Consider the following 27,639-nt stretch of genomic DNA (forward strand, 5'->3'; position numbering starts at 1 on the left):
ATGATTACCCATAATTTAATTAAGTAAAGCATTCTGTTAATCAAATTAGTCTACATTATGCTCTATTCAAAAGAAAGTAAGACTTCAGCTTATTTTACTCCCCATACGAATTCTATGTAATGTTTATATTTAAAGGCAGCAATTTATTTCAATAGTGCCTGTTTTAGTTGCCAAACTGCCTATCCCACAGAACGTGATATGTGTAAAGTATATAGCTTACCCATTTCTGACATCTAACTCTGAATTACAAAATAAAATTTTTGGAAAGTGTCTTGAGTATTTGTCGACTAAACTAAAGCATGTCCAAGTCTTTGATTATTTGAAAACATCTGCATTTAATTTCTAAGCGAGGAGCTTGGAAATGTTGATCTTACGATACACTTCCCTGCACAGTCACCACAATAAATTCAGTGATTCCAAGAAAGGGTAAAATTTTTCTTCTGTTTAGGTGTCTGTGAAATAAATCTGAACATTACTGTTAAGCAATAAAAAGCTCCCATTTCTTTTGAATAATGTCCATATTCATCCAAACTGTGCTCCTCTATACTAACTTTATTAACATATTAATTGAAATTTTCACTTTTTGCTACTATTACTGCCTTTGCCACCCCAGTATAGAACTGGCAGATGGTATTAACAGCATCTCTTCTTGAGCTGTTCTGTACCCCAAGGACACAGAGAAAGAGACAAAAGCAGAAGCATAATAAGGTTAAGAACAGTTACAAGTCTTCTGAGAAGAGAAACTGAGTTTTCCGCATTCTTATTCAAAACTGGGTTTAGTTAGTTTTAATTATTTCTTATCTGGAGTTTTTTAATTATTTCTGCAAATGTGCCTATATATACCTAGGTATACAGCAAATAAGGAGCATTAGTAAGAGCTTAAAATTAATAAAAGCTGGTTCTCAATTCTTCGTTCAAGCTGTCAAAGAAAAAAGGGATCAGCAGGAGTAATGAGCATGTTCTAGTTATTCATATCCTTGACTCGTAAACCTTTTTCATAATGATTATTTTTCCTTCCTTTGAGATGTATCTGAAAGATAACTTCAAAATTTGAAGCTTTATTTTGCAAAATAACCTAAGTGCCATAAGTGTCTGAGAATGCTATATTTCATTGCCATTTAATCAGAGCATTAGGGATTGCCCATTGAAATGACATAAAAAAACAAACCCCATATCTCACTCCAGCACAGTCTTCGAGTGCAAACTAAAGCGTGATTACCTTCCTTCTTTGAGATTTGCCCTTTAAAGGATAAAAATCCATGGATCTTGGTTCTTCTTCCTGTGTTTTGTAAACCAGATTACTGTCACTGTCATAAAGGGCATCTGTGATGCCTGACTGTCCATGCTGTGAAATCAGCCATACCCTGAGTGTCCTTCTGAGAACATGGGGCGGACTCTGCCTGGCTTTAAACCACAAGGCAGCATAAACATGAAGGCATGCTGGAAGAACAAACGCTGGATAAGCTCCATCTGAATATGCCTTCTATGAAATGGGAAAGATGTGAGCTCTTCATTTTCAACCTTACTTTTCCACTAAGATCTAGACAGTAAGAAGCAGAAGCTACAGAAAAGTCTCTCCTCCTAAGTCCAAATGACAAAATAGAATAAAAACGCCATTCCAGAACAGAAGGCAGGAATTACCAAGGAACATCACATGACCTGACGGAAGACGCAAACAACTCTTGACAAAATCCCAGGTTACAATGTGGGTCAAAACAGTTGCAAAAATGCCACTATTACAAGCAGGTATTCAGGACCCTCTGTTGAGCTTCAAACTTGAGATGTGTTAGAACAGAACCGTAGCTCCAAGGAAAACACCAGTCAGTTGATATCAATGTGTAAATTGACCGGACAAGACTTGTTTCATGTTAGCACTAAAATTAAAGGCTTAATTTGTAGCAGAATTACAAAAATTATCAATTACTTCAAGTGACAAGACATCACCTGAGACAGTTTTTCCATGCAAAAGTAGAAATTCCGCACTAAGTGAGCACTTGAGACTTCTTTCCAGATAGGATTAAATTCTGTACTTTTTGCTCTTCCCTTACCCAAGTAGCAATGACTGGGTGCTGGATGCTTCACTAGAGAGATCAGGACATTGCTTCAGAACACTGTCACAAAACAGGGCTTTGTCCTCCAAAAGGCAGGAAATATTTTACAATCCTGAGTTCCAGTTCAACGTCATTTTCAATGAGGAAAATCCTTTCCTGTGAGCTTTCAAACAGGATTTGTCCCCCTTTAAATCAACCACGTGAGATGCAGAATATTACAGAACCACAGAATTGTTCAGGCTGCAAAAGACCCTTAAGATCATCAACTCTGGTTGCTAACCCAGCACTGCCAAGTCCACCCCTAAACCACGTCCCCAGCTGACACATCTACACATCAATTTTCTTACATGTTCCTGGGCAGCCTGTTCCAGTGCTTGACAACCCTTTCTGTGAAGAAATTTTTCCTAATATTCAATCTAAACCAAATATCAAAGTATTTCTGCTATTCCAACAATAACTTATAAAACCGAGAAAATAAGACAGTAAGGCAACTTATTATTCTAACAACAGAAGTAGCCTGGTAAGCAACAGTTTTACTTTAACTAGTACACTATCAGCTTAAAAGGTGACAACACAAGAAATGAAAGGGAAATCTGGACACCATTAGACAACAAATATACATGTTTTCTGCCAGCTGCTGCTGTAACCAAAGCCACTGACATCCCAGAAGAAGAGCACCAGACAACAGTTGCAAAGCAAGGAAGAGATAGCGGCAGGAGGAGAGCAAGCATCCTGGAAGACAAGTGTCTCAACCATTTACTTGATGCACTTCCAGTTACAGAGATTACTTTTGAAATGTTAGAAAACTAAAAAAAAAAATCTAGCTATTTCTATCTTGGCTAATATGCTAGAAGAATAGATAAAATCTCCCATGTTGGCAGTCCTTGTATAATGTTAATACTAAGAATCACAAGAAAGCACACAAGAAAATTCTAAATATCTAAAAAGAAAAGGGAGGAGTGGTCAAATCCATTTTACTAGAACCCAGCAGTTCAAAAAGCTTAAAATACATATTGCATAAACATAAATCCACCTGTTCTTCTTCATTCTGGATTGTCTCCATCTTTTGATTAAAACAGAAATGTTCCCAGTGGAGAAAAACAGGAGCCAGCTAGTCTTGTTCCTAAAATTTCAGTTTAGTAAGTTTAAAATGAAAACACTCGCAAAATCTTAAAACTACAGTATCAGCAAAAGCACAGCTTAAAAGTGGCCTTATGTTGTTGCTTTTTCTTTTGTTACAGCAAGTCCCACTCCTCTTTCTTTCATCCCTCCACATATCACTTCCACAAACCATGAAACAACGACAACAAATCCAGTGTATATGACAAGTGATATCGGAGGGCCCTTGGCCTCAGACATTTGAACCATGTTCTATATTGTGCCATATCTCTGTCAAATTTGGTATCTACTTTGCTGTCTATGTGTGCCAGATATCTGAAATTAGGCTAATAGCTTTGATTTTTGTTTTTAATATTGCAGAGCATGAAGATTTAGTAATATTTTGAATCACTATGACTTCCATCCTGTAAAAAAAACATACAAATATCTGGAGTTAAAGTTGACTGAAGAGCACTGGATACTCATCTCTCCATTAGATCCTGAAGGATTTCTTTTTAAGTCTGCATTTTTGCATGCTCCTAGACCAAATATTTCAAACTTTAAGAGCACAACTTACATGCAGCCTTCACACTGACTAGTTGGAATAAACAACGATACAGCCAAAATGAACTCAGATTTAGTCTATCTATGCAACTGAAAAACAATTCAACTGTGAAACTGCCTGGACTACTTTAAAACTGCAAGAAACTGTGCTCAGCTGCATTACTTGTTCTCTATCACATACAGAAGCAGAGTATTACCCACTGGAATGCCACTGATCACTTGTTCAGTACTCGTTTAAACAGTATCATTTCCCCTATATATGAGGATCTGTGTGCAGTATTCCATAAGTGGCAGATGCACTGATGACCTAACATCAGCATAGCAATAAGTAAGGCACAGCATCTTCCTATTTCTGTGTAAACTTTGTCCAGACGCAATTGCTGACAACAATTTCTCCAACTTCCATGTGCAGGTCACCAAAAATACCCTCTCTTTCTCTCTCTCTTTCTGGGGTCTTCCTAAATTTCTCTTCACGTTAATTAATTTGTTAAATTAATCCAACCCTTTCCTGAAAAACCCATGATTTTCTTTATCATCCGCTTTCTGCTTTAACTAGAACTAGAAATTTTCTCATGTTCTTCCTCTTGTTTTACCTGTAACACTCCCCACAAACCAACACCTGTTATGTCAGCATAGCTCCAGTCCCTTCATGTCTCTTTCCACAATGAATTCTCATTTCTCACCTATAGCTTGTGCTTCTCTACTTCCTTATCTTCCTATCTTCCTTGTCTTATTTTTCAAATTTATAGCTGTCCACTCAGTAATGCTCTCTCTCTGTGGTTGGGATAGATCCCTACACTTCTTCCCATCACACTCAAGAACCAGTCCTCAACAGCACCACTCTGCCTTTTTCATCCAGCTGCTTCACCTTACGATTAAGTTTTTTATCATATAATCTGTGACCCTCAAGAGCACCTTATTAATATTAACATTTCCAATTTTTCAAGTCATAGTACAGAATGAATAAAGCCTTTGATGTAGTGATGCAGTTTGAATTTCAAACAGCACATAGCTCAGCACATGCTAGGGTAACTGCCCCTATGGTGTAGTATTTCAATGACAACATAATTTTCCTAAACTCTCGTTTTTCAGAAAGCTTTATATCAAATCAGTCCTAGTTCATCTTCTTATCTTGCATATTGAAGGTGGCACCTTTGTTTTGTTTTCAACACAAAAAAACCCAAACCCGAATCCAAAGACACAGCTTCTCCAATGTAAAAGCAAGAATTCTACTGTTGAGCTGTTCACAACAAAGTATGCCTTAACTGTTTTGAAACATAAGAGCTATAGGTCTTCCTCATGGGACAGTCATAAATATCATCTACTTTTCCAGATAAAAATAACTGAAAGAGATTCCATTTCACTTTCCACCTTTTGCTGGAATCTTGGGGTTCCTTTTGATCTCAAATTATCCATGAAGGATCATCTTATATGTTCACTACCAATGCATCTCTTATGATCCCAAAAATTTCTTGACTTAAACACGTGCAATCCAAAATAGAACTTGAAAGCTCCATGCTTCTGTGTGGTCCACAGTACTGACTAACACTACTCTGTTCCAGGCTATTACAGAAACTTCGGGTCTCAACGGCACATGTTCAACAATGCTAGGGCTCAGGCATACTAATTTACTTCTAAAAACTTAAATGACTTCCAGTCAGAAGCTCAGAAGTTGATTTTACACTCTGCATATCAAAATTAAAACTACAGATGCTTCACTCCTATACTTATTTCTCATTCTTATCTTTAAAGAAACTAAAAAGAAAAAAAATAAAAGAAAATCCAAGCCCTAAAGTGCATTCTTGTATAGCTTCAATTCTGCAGCAAGCTAGTCTGAAAAAGCATTTTTGTTCTATTTTTCCATACAGCACATATAGCCTCAACAGTTAATTTTTGATCTGTCATTTCACTGTGTAAGCAGAAAGGAAATGCAATTCAGGAGTTCAGGTTCACATAAATCTATAATCACGGACTTATTTAAAATGAGCCAGGACATTTATTCACATGTTTCCATTCACAAGTTTCTAGTAGCTCCAGAGTAAAAAACAATAAAAATGTCACCTTTAGAACACGAGTCCTTAGACCCACTGCCTTTCATGTTCTACTGCATTTCACTTGCTGAAATGAGAAACAGCAGCCACACATAAAGACTTTAACAAACCTTTCCCCTTTCCACTAAGTAAATTTATCTCTGAGGACAAATTGTCACGTACTGCCAACAGGACAACAGAAATAAAATTTTCTGATTTAGAAGCCCTAATCTGGCTATAAAAATTCACTGCGGCAACATTCATGATAATTTCTTATACTAACCAACACCAACAGTCACCTCCTGCCTGTCTAACTGGGCAAAGGCACACAAGAAGAATCACACAGAAAGCCTTAATTACTACTGCCAAGGCTGTAAAACAAAGTTTAGGAAAATATGAAACAAAACAAAAGAATACATTTAGTTCCATGAATACCTTAACAGGTCCTGACACGAGTTTTACAGAATGCAAGAAATGCTGTCTAATTCCACAATCTAGCTGTAATCACTGAAGATTAAAATGTGCCAGCTTTCAGAATGGGGCATGCTGCAATCTAAAGATGACAGAAATAAATGTTTTAAAGGCTTAGTAAACTCATAAGTGAATCTCACTAAAGCATATAAAGTTCTAAACAAAAGATAAGCAACACGAACAGGGAAACATTTTCTGTGATTACACAGCTTGCTAACAAGATGAGCATGACGTGATCACAGGCAGTTTAACAAAGCAAACCCCGGCAGCCCCAGGTCCACCAATGATTTGTGTCTAAAATAAACCATCACACTAAAGAGAATATCCACTGCCCCAAATGGCATTCATAAAATGTAACTGCATTTCTTGACTTTTCCTTTCTAAGACCGTCCAGCACCACATGGACTGTGTGGCACTGCAGCCTAAGAGCCAGAAAGACAGTGACAGCTTTCTCAGAACTGGATACTCAGAGGTGCTGCTATATAGGCACACTGATTTCCCCCTTCTCTTGAAAAGTCCATTCCAAAGGCGTGATGGCATGTCCAACTAAATATCACTGTCCTTATAACCTATGTTTCCTGAATGAGGACTTTCCACAGTCGGTCTTCTGAATTCAAGGAAACCTTCCAAAGTTAGGACTTCCTTTCAGGAATCAAACCTTGTTCCCATGTGTTACTGGGAGTCCAAACAATCCAATTAATTAAATTTCAAGAGGATGATTTGTCATCTTTCCAAATTAGGTTAAAAACATTTGTAAAGAAAAGGAATCCTAAAGGATAGGGTATGAACCATATAAGTTAGGCAGCTATAGAAGGTAAAATGGTAGTTAACAATAATGAATTTAAAAGCAAATATTAATTTCTTCTCTTCTGAAGTCTGTTAAGTTCCCGTCATGAGTCTGTCATGACAGACAGTCTACAAATACAGAATAACTCAAGAAAAAATTTCTGCCTGGAAGAAACTGTTAAACACCAGAATTTGAGAGAGAACTACATGATGCGTTTGGTAAATGCATAAAGGGACTTTACAGGATATCTACCTGCTAACACACATATGATGTCACCTCCTACCACAAATATTCAGAATTACAAGTCATCAACAATGACTTCACACAGACGGACGGAAGAGAAGGTATCAATTGTATCACCCTAATCTGTACTATGATATATTGCCTTTGTCTTATCAATTTTAGTCATCGATCTTTTAATCACCACCAGAGTTCTACTCTCGCACAACTGTGAGGCCCCAGCAAAATGTCCCAGTGGTCTGAACACAACTTTCAGTTGTTTTCTTTTTTGTAGTTTCTGTGACTCTTTAAGCAACTCCAACCATACAAAAACTTTACATAATTCCTTTAGCAAAATAAAATCTTTCCTAAAGGAGTATAATCAAGTAACAGAAGTATTTTATATTTAGAGTAAGTTAACATCACACATAATTTAGAGAAATTTTATTTATTTGAATGAGATTATAAGAAATATGACACAACATTTAAACTGATACAAACATGCAATAAAAATGTTTGCACACACAACAGCTGATACCAGTTTGAAAAACAATTAATTACAAAACTAAACTATATGGTGTTGGATTTCTCATCTGCAAAATAACAACCATCAAAGTACTAGATGCCATTCTACTACAGACAAGAAATATAAAATTACCCATCTTCTTGGGGCTATGATACAAGAAATTTTGAGCATAATACAATGCTTTACAGCTACTTCTGAAAGACCTAAGGTCACAATTTGCTCTTAAGTTATCTAGTAACGTAAAATTTTTAAAGAAAAATCCTGGAATGATTAAAACAGGCAATGAATCTCACATTTTCAATGGATCTTACGTGGTTTTATTCTTGAAATAAAGGACTACTTACTTGGTTGGCCATGTAAATTGTGAGGAGGCCTCTCCTATAAACAGAAAAAATAAAATTAGTGAAGGAATCAAACATTTTTTTGCAGACTGAAGAAAAACACTTTAAGCATTAAGAATATTTTATTAAAGAGGGGAGTTTAAAAACACAGATTATTGATGGAGGATGAATCATTACAGCCTATAAAAAAATATGTACAAAACCAAAAATAGCATCTTGATAGCACAGTATCCAAAGCAGTGAGGAATTACAGGAATCAAGTTATATATAGCAACTTGCTACTGCATATGAGTCCTGAAGCTGTCATGAGGGGCAAGGCACCCTGAATTACACACCACTTATCGTAAAATAAAAGCCTACACACCAGCTGTTAATGCAGGCATACAAACAATGACCTAAGCCTAAGTTAAATTGTGAATTTACAGAAAAACGCCTGTGTGTTAGCTTCTGTTTTGTGACCACTGCTATGTAACTTGAGACACCTTTGCCCTTCTGCTTACAATATTATGAAAAGTTTTCTACTGAGACTGATGATGCAGAAATCTTGGCTCAAGCCAGTTCAGAATCACAGTGCTAAGAGTGTCCTGGAACCATTTTCTCTTCTAACCTTTATCTAATTTTTTTTCCCCTTCTATTTTTGGGTCTGTCCCTGTGTCTCAGCCCATAGCTCACACTGCACTTTAGGAAAAGTATAAACTTGGGCTCGTGCTCTCACACTTTTGTTGATTCTATTGCAGCACAAGACCAAATCTGAACTCAACTATGCAGATGTGAGCTGTTCCAGTAACAGACTGCACTAGATGTCACTGTAGGATCCAGGTGAATTAAAAATTATTTTCTGTACATCGGTCACAAGCCACCATCAGCCTTGAGAAAGTGGGAAACGTTACCACTGCAGATCTGCTTTGCCTTCAATCATTCCTCCTCTTCTGCAAAGATCTGCTTAGAGACTAAGGCCAAAGGTTGGAACGCTCAGTTTCAGTATTTCCTACTGGACTGGTGTTCTTAACATTGTGAGTCTACCATCAGCCTTGTAGTATTCAGGATTTTTCATATTGTCCCCACTGGTCTTACATATATAACTTGAAAATTTGTGTGAAGGCACCATACATTCAACTGTTAGAGTTTCTCAACATGGAGTTGAGCTTATAACCTGAACCCATATTTCTCTTCATGCCATTCAGGATTTTTTTTATATTGCTACTACAGAAGGTAATATATAACAGAAGGTCTAAACTGGGCTTGTATCTTCCATTTTGTCATGACACTTTAAGTTTTCAAGCATTCATAAGACTGCTTAAGAGAGCAGTATGTTAACAGAGCACATCTTGCTATCAATTCAGTTGAAGAAGGGAACAAAACAAAAGCACAGATAGCAGGAAATAGAGAAATTCCAATCACACAGTTGCCAAGTTTGATCCATCCGGAAAGAAATTTATTCAGTATTTTCTAATCCCCATGTTTACAAGTCCATAACTTTGCCAAGTTACGCATCTAGATCAAGGTTTTTCAGAGCAGATATCTAAGCCATGGGGACATGTTCCACTCAAAAGCTTTAGTGCTTCCACATCATGCTGAACTTGGGGAAAGCAATGATGCAGCATCCTGACTTCCACAAGTTGCTCTCTACTCACAGGGAAGGTTCAAATTTGGCTTAGGTTCAAAACTTTAACCAGCAAAATCAGTTTGTTTTGTGGGGTTTTTTTAAAGCAGAATTACAAATCTGCTCTCCTTCTCCACCTACCATCACTCTGTATCAGATACTAGAAACAAAACTCTAGCATAGAAACCTAGAGAAAAAAAAGCCTGAATCTAAAGAGTTGATGAGGATGAGGCACACAAGAAACAAGAAGACAACAGAGAGGGAACTGGGTCTGTGAGCGTTTAAGCAAAGCAAGCCCTACAACTTGCAATAAAGCATCAAAATGCTGTAGGATATTTCTCACCAGGAAGGGGTGAAAATTCACCTCATGTAATAGATAAATTCAACTCTCACATTGATCTGCAAACAGTCACCATCTTTCAGCTGATTAGCTCGAGTGATAATATTGGTGGCCCTACCCTCTTGATTACCAAACTGGCAGTCAATACAGTTGTGTATACCGTAAATTTTATTTTAATTTGTCCTCAGGAAAAATATCGGGTATTTCACGTTTTTTGGATTCTTTTTTTTATCCCTGTAATAGTGTTAAAAATTTATGATAAATACCCAAACGTTCAGCTGTTTGGAAACACAGAAATAAATTACCCATGAGAGCTAACCTGGTAACTCAATACACTTTGAATATTCTGGAAAACATCAGAACTTCAATAATATCCTGCAGTAACATAACTGCGAGAAGCCTTCACCAGCTACTGAGTGACAGATGCAGCTTTCAGGGTATACTGCATATTTCAGAGAGTACATTTCAGAGAATATATGTGTATTTACAACTGTATTATATATAATGTGCACAAAACAGGATGATCATTGTATGTCTACATAATTTACTTAGTGGATTCTCTCATCCAGTCCTTATTGTCATACAAGCAGGGCTGACATGCAGGCAGGGTCTTTTAGCCTCCCATGAATATTTATTTAATTTTCTTATTTTTAAACACTAAAGCTAAGAATTTGTTCTAAATGAGTTTTAGTTTCTATTGTAGTCCCTTTGGCCTAAGTGTAAAACACCAACCACAAAGACAAAGAAAGGAAAAGGGGCTAAAGAAGAGGAAGGAAAGAAATCAGAAGCTGCAGTGCAGCTGCAGCAAGACCAATGTGAGAAGTAGGTGGTTGGGAGAAGGAAAAATGTGCAGACAATAAATTTGCGAAAGGAAGTAACTTCCGGAACCAAAAATACAGCAAAGTTTCTAGATGATGTCATCTCAAAGTGCCTCCAACAAGCCCGCCTCTGAGGCCCTGCTTGACTCCAAGCAGAAAGTTTTCTTCCTCCAAATTAATTCTGTGACTGTTTAAAAAATAAATAGCTCCATTTTTCCAGGGGAAGGGAAAAAAAAAAGGCGGGGTGGAAGGGGGGGCAGTCTTCCTGGCCCTGTGCAAATGTGATCCAATAACCTAACCCAACCCTGAACTCCACTGTTAAAAAGCAGGTGGAAGTTCAGAAAACATTGCGCTATTCTGTGGCAATGACAGCTGACAGAAAACAGGACAGAAAGATGGAGGTAGGCCAAGCAAAAGGGTCACTAGTACAACCCAAGGACTGTATTAAGACTGCAGCTGGTAAACAAAGAGGAAAATATAATTGGGAAATGGCATTAGAAGAGCAGGAAATAGTTAAACAATAAAAACAATTAGTCAGCCATGTCTAACCACATGCTTTGGGAAGGTTTAAAGATACCAATAAACAGCTTACATTTCACCCTAAAAGTCCATGAACCAGTGTTGAACACTAATCTTGGGAACACCAACATCAGCACGTGGCTACACCACTGATGGTCAGGCGAGGTCACTACGGCAAAGCCCAAGCAGACGCACACAAATCCTTACTGCCTGTTCCTACTCCATGGTTTCTGTCTTATGCCATTTTCCTCCAGAGGCCTCTTCCATAAAGATCTTCATCGTGGCTTCCCACTGTCTCCCAGTCACCTCTTAACTGACAGTATCTCCCATACTCAACTCTTTTCTAATGACATCTGTGATCTTTAACTCAAGAAGGAAAAACATGAGCTAGGGGTAACCCAAAATTCATGAGCATGGACCAAGGTCCATCCTGACAGTTTCTTGTGTTAAAGAACTTTTTTTCTGAAAAAGTCTTAACAAGATTGGTCTCCTTTACCTGGAAAGGAGGATTGCACGAAAGCAATCATGTTTTAATTACCCTTTAATTCAAGTATCAAAGAGCAGTACTGTTTAATATACTTTTCACTTTGTTTCTCCTCCTTTTTCTTCCCAATTCACACTTTAACACGGATTTTCTTTCATGTCTGTTAGAGAACTGAGCAGGCAATGTCTCAGAGTTTAGGTATTCAGCACAGGTCACATTATCTGTGGCTGAATTATTCCAATCTTGCAGATTCCACTTCTAATGTTTAAATTACAACAGACCACAGGCTTCCAGAAGATAATTCTCTTGTTCATTTATGCCTTCCTCAAAGAAAAGTTTCACTTGATAAAAGTTGCTTTTCAGACAACTTGGTAATATTCAGACCAAATTCTAACAAGCAATAGCTCTTAAACTATGGCATATAAACCTCAACAGAGAACCACACATTTTTTTTATTGCACTGCCCAGAGGAAAGAGTCTAAAATAACTAAAAAACCCAAAAACCTACAGGATAAAAATAACAAGGAAAACTAGCAGTGTACTGGGCCACATTACGAGAAGTGTAGGTAAGAGGTCAAGAGAAATGATTAATCCCATTTACTTGGCACTCATTACAGCGCAGAGTCCCGTGCCTGTTTGCAACCCCCAATACAAAATAGGCATTGATCAGCTGGCAGGGAGGACCAGGAGCATGGTCGGAGAGATTTTGACCTGACTCAAGGAAACGGCATTTTCTCCATCAAGACAGGTGAGCATTGGAACAGGGACTCAGAGGGGCTGCTGGACCTCTGTCCTCAGCAGTTTGCAAGGCTAACCGGACAAATCCCTAAGCACGATGGTTTGAACTCAGTGCCGGCTCTGCTCCAAGCAGGAGGAAGCTGCACTAGCTGACTTCCCAAGGCTTATCTGAACAATTCTATTATTCTACAGAAAAAAAGGTGGAATGCAACTTCAAAATACCATATATAATTTTTTTCCATAGATTATAAAATCACAAGGGATTAAACTGATAAATAATCTGTCTTCCTAACTAATACAAAACATAAACTTTTCCTTAATGAATTAGTCACATATTTAAAAAAAAAAAAATTGTCTTTTAAGTATTTCCAGTCACCACAATCATTGATATATTATTCTAAGGGTACTTATCTTTACAATTTGCACTCTAGTTTCTACAAGAATCTGTCTGGTGTCTGAAAATGGTTACATCTTTACCTCCCCTGTAACACTACAGACTCCAACCAAGTGACCCACACATCATTTCTTAAACAAAAACTGAACTCCTTCAGTTTTCTGACAACGTTCCCTAAGATTTTAATCACATTTACAGCTCTTTACTGAAACTGTCTCATGTTTTCAGAACTCATCTTCAGGACTCAAAGTGAAAATATAGAAAATAAAAAACAGATCAAAGCTTTCCTATTCTTTGTTTAATCAATAGTATTTTGAAGTCAAAGAAATCACTAAGGGCCACTCTCAGACTTTGAATGCACTTGCCTGAGAGCAAGGTATTTATATTTTCATGTAAGTGCCAAAAACTCTGGAAAACTTATTTGATGGAGGCCAAAGTCCAATTTCCCTAACACATGAGTAAAACATCCTATTCACGCCAATAGAAGCAGCAACTGCCCAAATCTGCATGCCAACATATTGTTTGTGGAACACTTTGCTGAAGAATGTTTTCTTGCCTAGCTTGACGTGCTATAAAATTCAAAGAATAACTTTAGTTTCACAAGCAGCATAAGCTTTTTCTTCATCTAATAGGAAATAATACAAAATACCAATTTTTAAACACAACTTAGATTGTGTTTTCCTAAAAAATCATGGCCAGTTCTCTCTCTCCTGATTTATGGGTTTCCTTCAATGTACTTATGGTTTTCCTTAAAAACAGAGTGTTGCTAAGCTAAAAAGCAACAGCATCAACAGCACACAAAAAAAAACCAACCAAGCTTGCCTGAAGGTGGGATGAATCCTTAGAAAGCACTTATGCTCCTGGCAATTTTATCATAAATTAACCAGTGTGACCACAGCAGCCCTCAAAGAAAACTTCCAACAGAAAGCAAACACCTCTTTCTCTACACAGCACAGAAGAGATGTAGGACCTGTCATTTTTAAGCTATTTCTGTCTCATTATTCATTCCTCCTTTTGAATATTTACTTCTTTCATATGTTTTGCCTTGCCATGCCCATTTTATGTCTAATAACAGCACTACGGCTCCTCCAATTCCCTCATCAAGAACTTTTTTAGTAATATGAAGTTTAAAAAATTGTTTTCTCCATTGCCTTGTTTCATTAAACCACAAACCTTTCTGAGTAGACATCCTGAAATCTAAACATTCACTGCAATTAATTAAACATATTTGAACTACTATAATTGTGCCTTTTTTATATATTTATGTAAATTGTGGGGGTTTATGATCACTTTTTTGTCTTGCCCAAAACTAAGGGGGAAATAAGTTAGCGAGTCAGAAATAACAGGAAATAACCACAGCAAGATGGATACCACTGTCTACAAAATTCACGCAAATTGAACAGGCACCTCCTTCAGCAGGAACAGCCCACTGTGTGAGCCCCACCCACGAATCCACACCACATGGGGAGGCAACACTGGGGCAGGGACACCCAGGCCCCCTTCCCTGCAAGGTTCACTCCTGTAACCCAGTGCTCAGCAGCAGTCAGGAGCAGACGTGTGTAGAAGGAGCCTGAAGATGGATAAAGCAGCATGGTAAAAATCTTTATGCATGTAATTATGTTCTCTGATTAAACATTTAATTGATGGGTTATGTTTCTCCAATATATGTAATAAATTTAAACAGCTAGGGTGCAAACACACACAAAATAAAAATATCCAACTCACTGCTAAGACAAGAGCAGTTTCAGCTTTGGTACAAAGCTTTCTAACTTCACTGCCAGTCCAAAATATCATGTTCCTACAATTTGCTTTTTCAAAACTTCTTAGTGTTGTCAAACCAACAAGACTGACCGGAGAATAAACAGGTACTAGAATAAAACAAGTCAAACTTACCTTTCCTTGTGACCTATACAACAAAATCTGAACTATGCATGACTTCTATAAAAATGATTTTTTCATAAATTCCTTATGTTAGTTTCCTACAAAATCAAGTTTGAATTTTATATGAATGCTACTCTTCATTGAATACGCTGCACATTCTGACAGTTACCTCTGTATTTTAACTGATAATCTTTTTTTGGATTCTTTACAAGTCTAAGAAATCACAAATATAACTACTTTCATGGGAATCAGTGAATTCAAAGGTATATATGGGGTGGAATGTTAAAAAAAAAAAGGTAAAGAGCACATAACATGCTGCAAAAACTTGTTACAGCAAAACGGTAATTTTAATAGTAAATATTTTCATATATCTGAGTGTATATCTCATAGAAAAAATATAAAATTATATATGTTTATTTTAGTAAATAGGAAAATTTGAGAACATTTGTCCTTTTTTAAATTAAAAAAAAAAAAAAGAAAGACTTAAAAGAGTTAACTCTGGCTTTAATTTCTGAACATAAACTAAGAAGCTAACATAATAGTTTGTAATGGCTCCCCAGACAGGACTTGTGGTCTGCAAAAACAGGAAGAATTCCTCCCCTCAGCTTCAACCCCTCCCCACTGTAAAACATACCATTTTATAACCTGCAGAATTATATCAAACACACAAATCACATGTTTCCCCTAAAAAGAAAGAAGTTAAAATGAAGAGGTAAGAGGTAGGTTTTTTACAGCAGCTTGACACCACAAGCAAGCCAACTATAGATCTGGAGTTGTGATTGCATCCCTGTAATAACACAAGCACTACAGATTATGTTTAGGGTATCGTTAATCTCTCACACCCACCAATTTCCTACTGACAGCTGGAGGTCAGCAGCGAAGCCCTGGTGCAAAAGTTCACTTAAAATCAGCAGGAACAGATAAGCTTTCAAAATAATGCTGAAAATTATGAAAACAGACCAAAGAAGTAAGTTTTCAAAAAAGAACATGATAACGTTTTGAGTTTAGTAAATACGAGTAGCAAGCCTTTCACATAAAGATAATGTTCGGGCACAGAACTTAATTTCAGAAATATACGGTTTTAGGACTCATGACCCACTGCTTTTTTAAAGGAATTTTGTATTGCAAAATTTGGGGTTGTTTAAAGTAGGAAACGGACACTTTACAGGTTGGGGAAATTGAAATTGCTCAAAACTGCAAATCAGTAATCCTTGCTTGGAGCACATTACATGTTAAGTAAAATGGTTTCATGCAAATACTCAGAATTTGTTGTTCTTAAAAGAAAATAAAATAAAATCAACATGTTCCATGATTTGAACACATGCCAAAGAAAGGGTATGAGAAAACTGGAAAGGGAGAGAAGCCAAAAAGAAAATATATCTACAGTAATACATTCCAGTTAAATTAGTACCAATAATTCTTACAGAGTTTTCAGCTAGTGCAACACAAGATAACATCTATAGTTTAATTTTTTTAACTGCTTTATACTCTTTTATATACAGATTTTCTTTCAACATTCCCTCCCTCTTCCTCCTCTCCCACTTTCTCTAGGGTATCTACAGAGGCAAAACAAAGGCTGACATACAGAGGGGAAAAAACCTCTTAATTAAAGTGTAATTTAACCTCACAAGATTCCATTAAAAGATATAGAGATTCCAAAAAGCTTATTAGTTTCATAAAAAGACTGACTAGGAGATAACAGAAGAATAACATCCTCATTAAAAAAAAAAAATGAAGAATTTCCAGGCATTTTTTAAATTATTCACATTCTTGGTACGGAAGGTCTACTGTTACTTAACACTTACCTACTGTTAAATAAGGCCCCAAATAACTATTTCTTTGGACTGTTGATAGTAACACAGAATTGTTTCTAATCAGCTCAGTCAATCACAAAGGAAACAGTTCTTTCTGGGCGCTTTCTCAGTCAGGATACAACATGTGCTGCTTGGCCACTCTGTCTGGAAGGTACGAGCATAAGGCACAAAACCAAATAATCTCTTTGTGAGCAAAACTGCTTTGTGGTTCAGCAGCAGCAGTTGGTCATTTTTTCTACATATTTTGTTGGCAATCGCTACCACTCCATAGCAAAAGAGGAAATTATGGACAGAACTGTTACTAAGAATTAGGGAGAAGTGCAAAACAGGGCATGGAAAAATTTCAGAGTTGCAGATATTTGCAATATTCACAGACCTTGGACTTCAGTGTATTTTGAGAGTGAAAAGGACAGGAAGAAGGAGAAAAAATTGCTCATATAAGATTATTACTCCAGTTGACAGCTTGGGATTGTTCCAATACCAGTATTTGACCTGTTCTTCTCTACCTCTACCCTCCAGTCCTTCTCAGGCTAAGTGCCATTCAGCCACACCCTACCTGCACAGCCCAAACCCAGCTCACAGCAGCTCAGCGAGAAGCAGCTCCAGAGGCTTCCCAAGAAGCCCTTTGGAATAACTGCCTTTCCCTCCCCAAGTCATATTCTGTGCCCAGTTTGAGACAGCCCATTCCACAATACAAGTTTTATTTTATAAGCTACTCAAATCATCTATTTCAAAAGACTTCAGCAGCCTGATACTCTTTTTCTAGTCTGTCACACTGGTAGCTATTGTTTGTTTGCATGTTTAGAGCTAATTTTCTCTTTAGACTCATAAAATTTTAATGCTTACATTTGTGATTGGATTACACTGTTCACAAAGTACCTGAAGCAATATGCAAAAAAAGCTCACATGACAAATCAATCCAACTCAGAGAACTACTGCAGCTTTTCACGTGGTGTGAGTAACTTCTAAATGCTCTTGTATTCAAAAACAGCAGACCAGCACTTCCAAGAGAAGCAAGTATGGACTTCTCAACACACACTGACAATCTGCTTTTTTTCCCTCCCCTTTAGACCCCCAATGACAGCCTACTAAGTTATATTAAAAGCAGGCTTTAAATCCAGTTAGGAACTATGAATTAATCACACAGAAGACAAATGAATACTATTAAGAGTGTGCCTACATCTGTAATAGCCTGAAACACAAGGGGTCACAAGGAAGAGCAGTGTCAGAAGTCAATGTGAACCTTCTCTAGAAAGGCAGGCAAGCCATACTAAATTTTGAGAGTCGTTTCAACACATCCCTATTGACTGAGCAGCCATTTTCTGGCAGAACATCAGTACTGGATGATGAACTGTGCCAGATACTACAGACAGATGTTAATGAGGTATTTCACCTACCAAAGACAGAAATAAGCTACTGCCAAGTCCAGTTTGAACCTATTATTTTCTCACTCTAAGCTCAAAGATCCAAATTGCCAACAGTTGATATTAGAACACTTTTTATAGTTCCTCAGTCTGTTGCTCACAAGGAATGAATAACAGATACTGAAGAGCTGAAAAGGAAAAACATATCACTGAGGCAGCAAGATGGAGCCCATATAAATTCCTTCACGCAGACAAAATTATGCTGTACTACCAGACAGTCCATATTGTTTCAGTCTTTCACCAAAGCTGGAGCAGTCTCGACTGTGATGACAGCGTACTGGCCCAAATTCATGAGACCTGTTTTAAGCTTGCCTCTAATGCCATGGACACTGCTGTTCCTTTTTCTCAGACAGACTATCTTTAGAAGAAGGTTTTAGTGGCATACACTTATTTTATCAAAAAAGCTTCAATCTGGAGTGGAGGTCATTAGATTAAAAGAAACACCACGCACACACGGCGTTTTATTTCCTTACCAAAGGAAATAAAAACATGCCATTTTTTGTCCCAGGATACAGAGGGGAGAGGGCAGGAAAGGGAAGTAAGATGTTTGACCTAAGTACACTGCTGTAATCTTTACCACAGAAAAGTTTTGCATGATTAAATATAGCAAATCATTACCATTCTAGTTTTCTACCTTCACACTTTTCCTGCTGCAGGACCTAACTGTCACCTTAGTTTCTTGGGAGCAATGAGGCTACAGAAAACAGTAATTGCATTTCCTGAGGGTTAATAGGTGTGGCTCTCACAGAAACAAATACTTAAACTGCTCTCATCTGTGGTATCTAGAAACAATATCCTACAAGCAGACTTGAGGAACACAGCATAGAAAAGTTCCCTCCAAGACTTCCAGCCACTGAAGCCGCGGCATGCTAGGCATGAATCTTATCTTGCCAGGTAAAGGTCAGCACTGTAGCCAGCTCACCTAAGCAGCATCTGAAGCTTATTCTATACTAGCAAAGTATTTATTATTCCCCCTCTGGGACCCACATGTTACATGCAAGCATTTAGACAAAGAGGATATATTAAGTGTTTTCTTAAGCCAAGGAAGTCCAAATGAGTGTGTCCTGGATGGTAGTGCCGAGCAGACAGAACAGAGTAATTAATCCACTGTTTGTGCCATTTGACTCCAAGTCAGACTCGCAGAATAGTCCAGGGTTCAGCAGTCTGAATTTTAACATTTTATCTGTCAGCGTTTCAACAGGACTGCAAGTTTTACAGGGGTTTTGGTGGGTTTTTTAGAGTTAATTATGAAAAACAAAATACAAAATTACACTAATATGCAGATGACTTTTACTTAAGTTTTCAGTCTACAAAGTGAACATTTCAGAAACAGATTTGCCAAAAGTGGTCCTTAAAATAATTTAAAAAAATTTAACTATAATCAAGTATCAATTACTCATGGAGCAGCACAGGAAGACAGGAAGGTATCTGCACAGTCACCTGGGATCTATCAGAGCTTGTTCCTTGACCTTAGCACTGCCCTTTGTCCATCCCAGTTGGCCCCAAGTGTACTGATAGAGTACTCCAGAGTTTAATGGGTGCTGCCAAGATGTCTTTATACTATTATTCATGAAGTAACCACATGGCTGGTGCTCTTCCTAAGCCGGTAAATCCTCCTGAAACTCAGGGATCTGGAGACCACTGAACAAATGCAATCAAATAGTTCTGACTGATCCAGCTCAGCCCTGACTCTTAACAACACAAAGAGAAAATAAACCTAGTCTCTACAGATCCACCCAGGTGCTGCAACACGTTCAGAATCACAGGTGTATATTTCACATGAGATCTTTCACTGTTCTTACTCTGTCTGCCTGTGTTATCCCAGAAAATGGACTGTCAACTAAAAAGCTGTAGCTGTTCTCCTGCTCTTCATTTTGTGCAAGACTTCAAGGACACCACACAAGCAAGCTGAACCAAATTTGTCCGACATTCAAATGCTACAGCCTGAAAATTTCTTAAACTTGGTTGCTGAATACATCTGCAGACACAGTAGAGTTTTTCAGAATCCTGATTAGTTTATAAGCTGAACTGACTAACTACAAATGTACAGAACTGTAATCACTGCTTGCCAAGAAATCTTCTTACTCTATTCACAACTACAGAATTCATCTTGCCAAACTTTTGCCATCTCAAGTGGATGAAATCTAGCTTAAGACAGTTATCTACACTGTGAAACACAGCATGGTGAATGACTCAACTGATTAGAAAGAGATGAGTGGTATGAAATAGAAACACACATTTCAGATAGTTAGAAAAGTCCAAGTGTTGACTGTAACCACTTCTTTTAAAAATACATCCAGAAGTATAAGGATTACACCCACATTTTATACACATACGCAGAATCATGGGGAGTAAAGGGCAGGGATCCAGGATAGACTGACTATAGGAATAATTAAGAATATTGTATGGGAGAGAAGATCATATAATAAACAAAATGGTTTCCACAGTTCATTTAAATGAAGCAAATTTAACACTGCAGCTACTTTTACAAAGGGAGCAGTTTATACCTTGCCACTAACATGGCACCTTTTTATGACCCACAGAGGACATTCTTCTCCTTTACACAGGACAGCTTCATAATATGCCTGCAAGTTAAATGACAGCCTTCCCTTCATCCACTTAGGTGGGTGACCTTGTCACAGAAGGATATCAAATAAGTTAAATAGGACTTTCCCTTAGTGAACCCATGTTAACTATGCCTGAAGATCACATTGTTCCTTTAAATGCCTTTCAACAGTACCCAGTATAATCTTCTGAATTTTTCCAGGAACTGAGGTTAGACCAACAGGTCTGTAGCTTCCTGGGTCTTCCCTCAGACCCTTCTTTTACACAAGAGTAACATAGAGAGGGGTCCTGTCATAAGACCCAATAGCTCCTTCAGAACTCTGGCATGAATCCCATCAGGCCCCATAACTTGTAGCATAAAATACCAGGCTATTATGGGCTTTTACATGAAGAACACTCCTGAGAGCTGCCCATCCTGAGCTAACTGCCCTTCACAATGTTGCCACCATCACAGCATCTTCCAGATTGACTCCTGCGCTCCCAGGCAACCTTGAATGATCAGTTTTCCCTTTTTACAATAACTGTTAAGGCAATCTGTTTTTGTGGAACGTCCCCCTGCCCACAGCAGGCGGATTGGAACTAGATGATCTTCAAAGTCCCTTCCAACCCAAACCATTCTCTGATATGATTCTATAACTACAGCACAGTAGCAGCCCTCAGATCGTGCAGCAAAACATGTTCAAATGTTTATGTGCTGTTTCTACAAAAACTTCAAATTCCGGGTCTCACCAAAACAGTTGCTGAAGTACAATGAAATTTAACATATTTTGGTTTAAAAATAAAAAGCTTTCCCAGTAACTTCTACACCGTGGCTCCATATTTCACAGCAATAATCACTCTAGAGGAGTACAACTCCAAAATAATTTGTCTCCTTGCTAGTTCTCCTTACCAGATTACACCACAAAATTCACAAGTCAGTGATTCAAACTTGAGTGTTTTTTTCACTACAACACAAAAAATAGGCAAAAAGTCATCCTCAGTGCAGCTTGCTTTCTCAATTTGTTACCTGTAGCAAGTAAGACTAACACTTCCAAAACCACTTTCTGTGTTAAAAGAGTTTGTTTACCTGTTTTGATCACTCACCCTCCCCCCACCTTACTGGTTATTTATCTCTTTCCCTAAAATACAACATCAAACTGAATAACCATAAAACATTTCTGAAAGGTAATTGTCACCTCAAGTCTAAACATACTATACTACTACAGAGAAGGATATACCAACAAATTTGTACTTGAATGAACAAACTTAGAGAAATTATAATTTCTTTACAGTGTATACTTTTCACCACTACTGTGCTGCCACATTGCTCCTTTATAATGTATTTAGACTAATGGCATTTATGGCAAGCAAATAATCCCAACAACACTGAACTTTTCATCAGAACATACTGTCTAAAAATTCCACATTGTTCTTCCACAAATATTTCTGTCACTTTCTAAGCAATACATAGTAATACTTTTGTTTCCAAGAACACTAAATATATGTGTGTATATATATAGATGTTCTCTACAACATGCACTGCTGAACTGTGCCACTTTTTAAATGAATATGCTTTACATGTTTTTGTAAGAGTCCAGTATACTTTTTTTTTGTTTTTTAGGAAAAATGCACAAAGTTTTCAACTAAAAACATGTTGCAAATAATTGCCCAGAGCAAGATTTTACAGCCAAATTATAAAAGCCCTAAATCTCAAGTTTTATAATACCATCAGTGACAGAGTCTTAACTGTAGCAAGGAGACAGGCGCCACTATAACGTTAACAGCCAGTATGTAAACATTAATGCGGCCTAAGGGGGAGCAGGGGGCAACCCCAGAAGAGTCCCTTCAGAACCGCCACAGAAATTTTAGGTGGCTGTAGTTAAACTTTCTCTGACTTAATTACTTAAAAAAGGCAAGGGGGGAAAACAAAAAGTTAGCCAGTGAGACGAATAATTTCATTAAACCTGGAATTGTGTCCCCTCTTAAAGCTTTACAGTTCTTGAAACTTGTTAATACATGATTTCCTGAGCAAGAGTCCAATATAATGAAATTTGCCATTTAGCTATTAGCAAAGTACAACATAAATGGTTTTGAAACATCAGCACATTTACAAAACCCTTAAGAGAACATAATTCTTTTCCTAGAGAATAATCACAGAGGTCTTAAATACAGGCTCTCCACTATCTATGAGACTTCTTTGTCTTAGAAATCAGCAAGGTACAACTGATCTAATCAGATTTCCAGTAGCAGGCTGGCTTCAGCCAAGCCTCAAATCACATTTCAACAGCTTCATTCACAACAGTTTTAACAAGTATATTCAGTTACTTCCTTGCTTTCTAACACCCTCGGCACTTCTACAACAAGGTAGTGCCATGTCTCTTTCAGTCCAAGCCACATATCTCCTCCTTACTATATGCTCAATTCTTAGGATAACATTTCATAGATGTCGAAAGAAACAACACCTGACTGTAAATTTGAATTACAATCAGAGGCCAAAAGACCTAAACAAAATACTTTTCTTTCAAAACTACAAATAAAAGTTCTTCTTATCAGCAGTTGGGAACAACACCTATAGGAGTTAACAAAGATTATATGGTTAAACAACTTCATACGAAGGTTAATAAAGAGAATGAAAAAATTTCCTGAGGAAGCTAAATGAAATTAATGTATCCAAATCATATTTCTATTTTTGAGGAGACTAACACAGCTTTTAATGTCTAACACTACAAAAGTGAATTCTATGACAAAACAATTGCACATTTTTCTTTAACAGAAGATGTAAAAAGGTCAAACTGTAAAGAATATTATGTTCTTTAAAGTATAATTGTGGAAGTGCACCTGTCAGAAGCTTACTTTTTATCATATAGCTGTAGTTGTTATGACAATATATACATATGGAGTAACTAAAACATTGACAATTAATCAAATGAAATTAAAAAAACATATATTCTATGAATTGTATTTATTTCCCCAGGAAAAGGGAGTACTTCCCTTACTTACAAGAACATTTTCTTTGCATGTGAAAACACACAACAAACCAGTAACAATATTTTTGCTTCATTTTTCAATATCTTTGCCAGAGCCACAAATACAGAGAAGAAAAATAACATGCCAGGACTAATGCTAAATGTGATTAAAAAGATATGTACTGTATGAGATAACGAGGTAATGTAAATCAACTGAAATTTAACTCTGTGCCCTCTTCACTCTACTCAGAACATCAAACATATACCAACTATGCAGGTAACAAGTGTCAGATTGACATTTATAAATCCTGCTTCTTTCTAACGCTAACAAGCAACCTAACCCAACAGGAGCTTGACAGCTCCAGAAAAACACAAAAATTCTGGGTTCCTTCTACTGGAGTAAGGGATGAAAGGCATAGAATATGAATCCACGCATTGCAAACACATAATCTCCATGTTTATATATCTACATCCAATTCTTATCTAAGAAATAACTTTTATCAAAACATTACTTAATCATAATAATGTGACCAGTTCTCACATAACATTTATAGATACAGATACAAAAAAGTTAATGTGTTTTTATTCCTTGGCCCTTTCCACAGATCCTAATAAACTAGTTTTCATAGACAGGATAACTATATTTTATAGTCACCAAATAGAATACACATGGACATATTAACGTGCCATTTATATCTTTATAGAACTGTAACAGCATAACATAATGTAGATCATTTCCTGAGTCTATCTGAAATTTCTATGCAATGTCACCTCCTCATTGCCACTGTCATGCAAATTTGCAATTATATATTACACAGATACAAACTATAATCAAACTAGTTCTGTAACACACTAAAAAACATGTTCCTCCTCAGGGCTATAATGCATCTAGCCAAGCTATCCATCTCTTTTTCCCATTATAAAATGTACAAGGCTGGCACACATGAACAGTAACACTTGAAAGAAAATCTGATTTACAAGCCTGCTGTTCCCAAGTTCAGGACTGACAGGGATGCTGTGCAAGCAAATGCCAGTGTGGTACTTAAAATAGGGTATCCACTTGGGAAGAGATTAAGTGATTAAGTTCAATGTTGCTGCCAGCTGCTAGTAGCAATTTGAAGGGCTAGAGATATGTTTATGAACTCAGAACAGGACTTTTTCCCACCTCCCTGATTTTTCCCTACAATCTAAGATACTTAGAAGATAACTGAAAATGTCCCTGTGTCTCCATGTGAAATGTCAGTTTCCTATGGGACTACAAGTCTATTAAAATTTGATTTTGCCAGTAACAGAAGCTAACAGGCTAACAGATGTAAAATCAGAAAGTCATATTTCACTGTCAGCAGCAGGATTTTGCACATTATACATAGTTGCCATCTGAGAACATACAAAACAACTTCACATTTTAAAAAAAAAAATCTAAACTTTCAAATACCTTTTGATGTCTTTAACATTTTTTTCTTTAAGAACAATGACCCCACATTTTCATACACGTGTTATACCATAATACCAACACTGCCTTTTTTCCTTTAACTGATGCAATATAATGTGGAGTTGTAGGCAAAATACCTTAGGTCACACATTATGAATTTGGACAGAAAGGAGAATAACGCTCCAGGAACTAAGTATTCCAGCATTATTCATTGCATACGTGCTGTACAAATCTACTTCTGTCATTTTCATGAACCTCTCTTTCAACTTCTATTTCTTTCAGATTTCAGATCCTAAATACAAGCCTGTTAACACGTCAAAGCTTTCATTTCACATTGCCACTAAGACTTTTAGAAAAACCCATTTGATATAAAATTTGTTTTCCTACTCTTTTTGCTACACTTAACAAGCTCAACTTTGCAATTTTCTCATAGTTGTTCCACTATTATGCAAAAACGTTGTACAGGTTTGGGCTCATAAGCAGTTACAACTGTTAACTCACAAATACTCTGAAAGCTAAAAGAAGTTCATAGATGGACAACCAGCCTGATTTCTTCTTCTTTAATGTTATCTAGAAATATTAGAAGTCTGGCTCGGGAAAAGCCCCACATTGTAACAGGTCTCTAGGAAAAGTTAAGCCAGTGTTGTCGCTGATCAAAGGGAAAAAATGCATTTGCTCACATGACAAAATGAAACACTGATGCCAAGGGCAGCGCTGGAGTCTATGTAACTAGACAAAGTTCTACTAAAATGTATCCAACCTCTTAGGAAGTAATTACAGTAAGATGAAATCAGTCAGCTAGAGAGGACATCAAAAAGATAATTAACTTATTTGGTAATTTGATTATAATTATTTTCTCTATAGTTACATTAAAGAAAGTGATTTGGAAGTGCTTCCACGTTTCCACAACCTCTTACACATCCTCAGTCTTCAAAAACAATCGCTAATGCATTCTTTCAAAAGGACAGAACTTTGACATACCTAAAACTTGGCTTGGGATATGTTTACTCCGTGATTGAATAATTTGGATTATTTCAGCTCACCCACAGTTTTTTCCACAACATCCTAGCATTCCTCTACCTTAACTAATCTCACATTGTTAACTCAAGTCATCAGCAACTTTCATCAGCATTCCCCTTCTCTATGACTAACTGCAAATATTATTCAAATTATATTTTAACAAACAAACAAGAAACAACAGTTTCATTAGGAAACCCTAAGCAACTGAGATTCATCAGGCAATCCTGAGCAAACCAATTACATGTTAAAGAACAAAAACAAACCATAAACAGGAAACTGAATGTTTGTAAAGTGTTTTTCTCACTGTAGCTTTCTAGATTGAAATATAAGGTTCCAAAAGACACTGCTTCAAATGAACTCTATTTCCAGCATTCTGAAACAAAACTACTGAATTGTCAAACGTCGCTCAACAAATGACCACAACAAGAAATATTACTGTATAAAACTGAAAATCCATAAACACAAACCCTACCTGCTTTTCCTTTCGATGAGAATAGCCATGTAAGAAGCTGGTAAAGCAGCACCAAAGCCAGGAGACCAGAAGTAGAATTTTCCAAGTATCTTCCTGAAAAAGTAACATATATGTAACATGTACACATATTACATGCAAATGGAACATTCAGGTACAACACCATATTTCACCTTTATCATAAAATTACAAATGATTTATTAATTTTGTTCTTTTACATTAATCTGTACTTACTAATAAACACTAATAATTATATTTTTACACTTGGATAATTCTCAGAGGAGTTTCCCAAGTGTTTCATAAACATTAAATACCTGAAACACTTCATAAATGTATTCATTTCATTTAAATAACTAGTTTTCTTCCAGGAAAGCATGAAAGCTTCTGAAAAGTTGTAGATATTAATTACAGAAAAATCTTCTAAAACAACTTATATCTGCTTATCTCTCTGCTAGTGGTCCAAATACATCTTCAGGAAGACGTGCTTTGTGGAATGCAGCAACACAATCAGGTGAGGCAGAAATCAAATCAAATAATTATAATATACATCACACTCCAAAGAGATAATCCACTGATGCTAAAAACAGGAAAACACACATTTACAGTAAGCCAAGGAATCAATCTCTACATTACAAGTGGAAGAAACAGTGACTTCCCAGTCCTATTAAGCTGGGAAAGCTCTCGTTTTTTGCAATTAGATCTGGATTTCATTCAGAGTCCCCACAGTTTCAACTACTGAAATTCCTAAAACAATAACAGTCGAAAAAAAAAAAACAGTTACACAAATGACAGTATCTTTCTATAGATAAAGAAAATCTTTCTATAAATTGGTCACTGTTAAAGGAGGAAAATCAAACTGCATGTCTGACACAATGTCACCAACCACATTTGGTCTGCTCAGGAAACCTGCACCTTCAAACTAATTCAGGCTGATCACAGAAGCAAACAATAGTCAGACAGTCATGACATTTGGTAGCGTGATGATAAATATACTTCAACTATATCAATGCTGTTCAGCTGATAACCACTATTGGTGGGAAAACAGTGCTACAATGGAGTCTACCCTTCCAAAAACACAGCAAACAAAATAAACAAACAAAATGGAA

The 27,639-nt window shown here is 36.9% G+C and overlaps 1 protein-coding gene across 2 annotated transcripts in view; it reads right to left on the minus strand.

Moving 5' to 3' along the window:
• The window catches only part of TMEM135 (transmembrane protein 135), a 171,679-nt gene that overhangs the window by 125,862 nt on the left and 18,178 nt on the right, over positions 1-27,639 (minus strand). For both annotated transcript variants that reach the window (XM_017819714.1, XM_017819713.1), the window contains exons 3-4: positions 26,537-26,629; positions 8,091-8,124 (exon numbers count right to left, since the gene is read on the minus strand). In XM_017819714.1, the coding sequence (XP_017675203.1) occupies positions 8,091-8,124; positions 26,537-26,629 (127 nt within the window). The remainder of the gene's footprint in view (positions 1-8,090; positions 8,125-26,536; positions 26,630-27,639) is intronic.

Source organism: Lepidothrix coronata, unplaced genomic scaffold (genome assembly GCF_001604755.1).
Source record: "Lepidothrix coronata isolate B3197 unplaced genomic scaffold, Lepidothrix_coronata-1.0 Scaffold76, whole genome shotgun sequence".
NCBI lineage: Eukaryota > Metazoa > Chordata > Aves > Passeriformes > Pipridae > Lepidothrix > Lepidothrix coronata.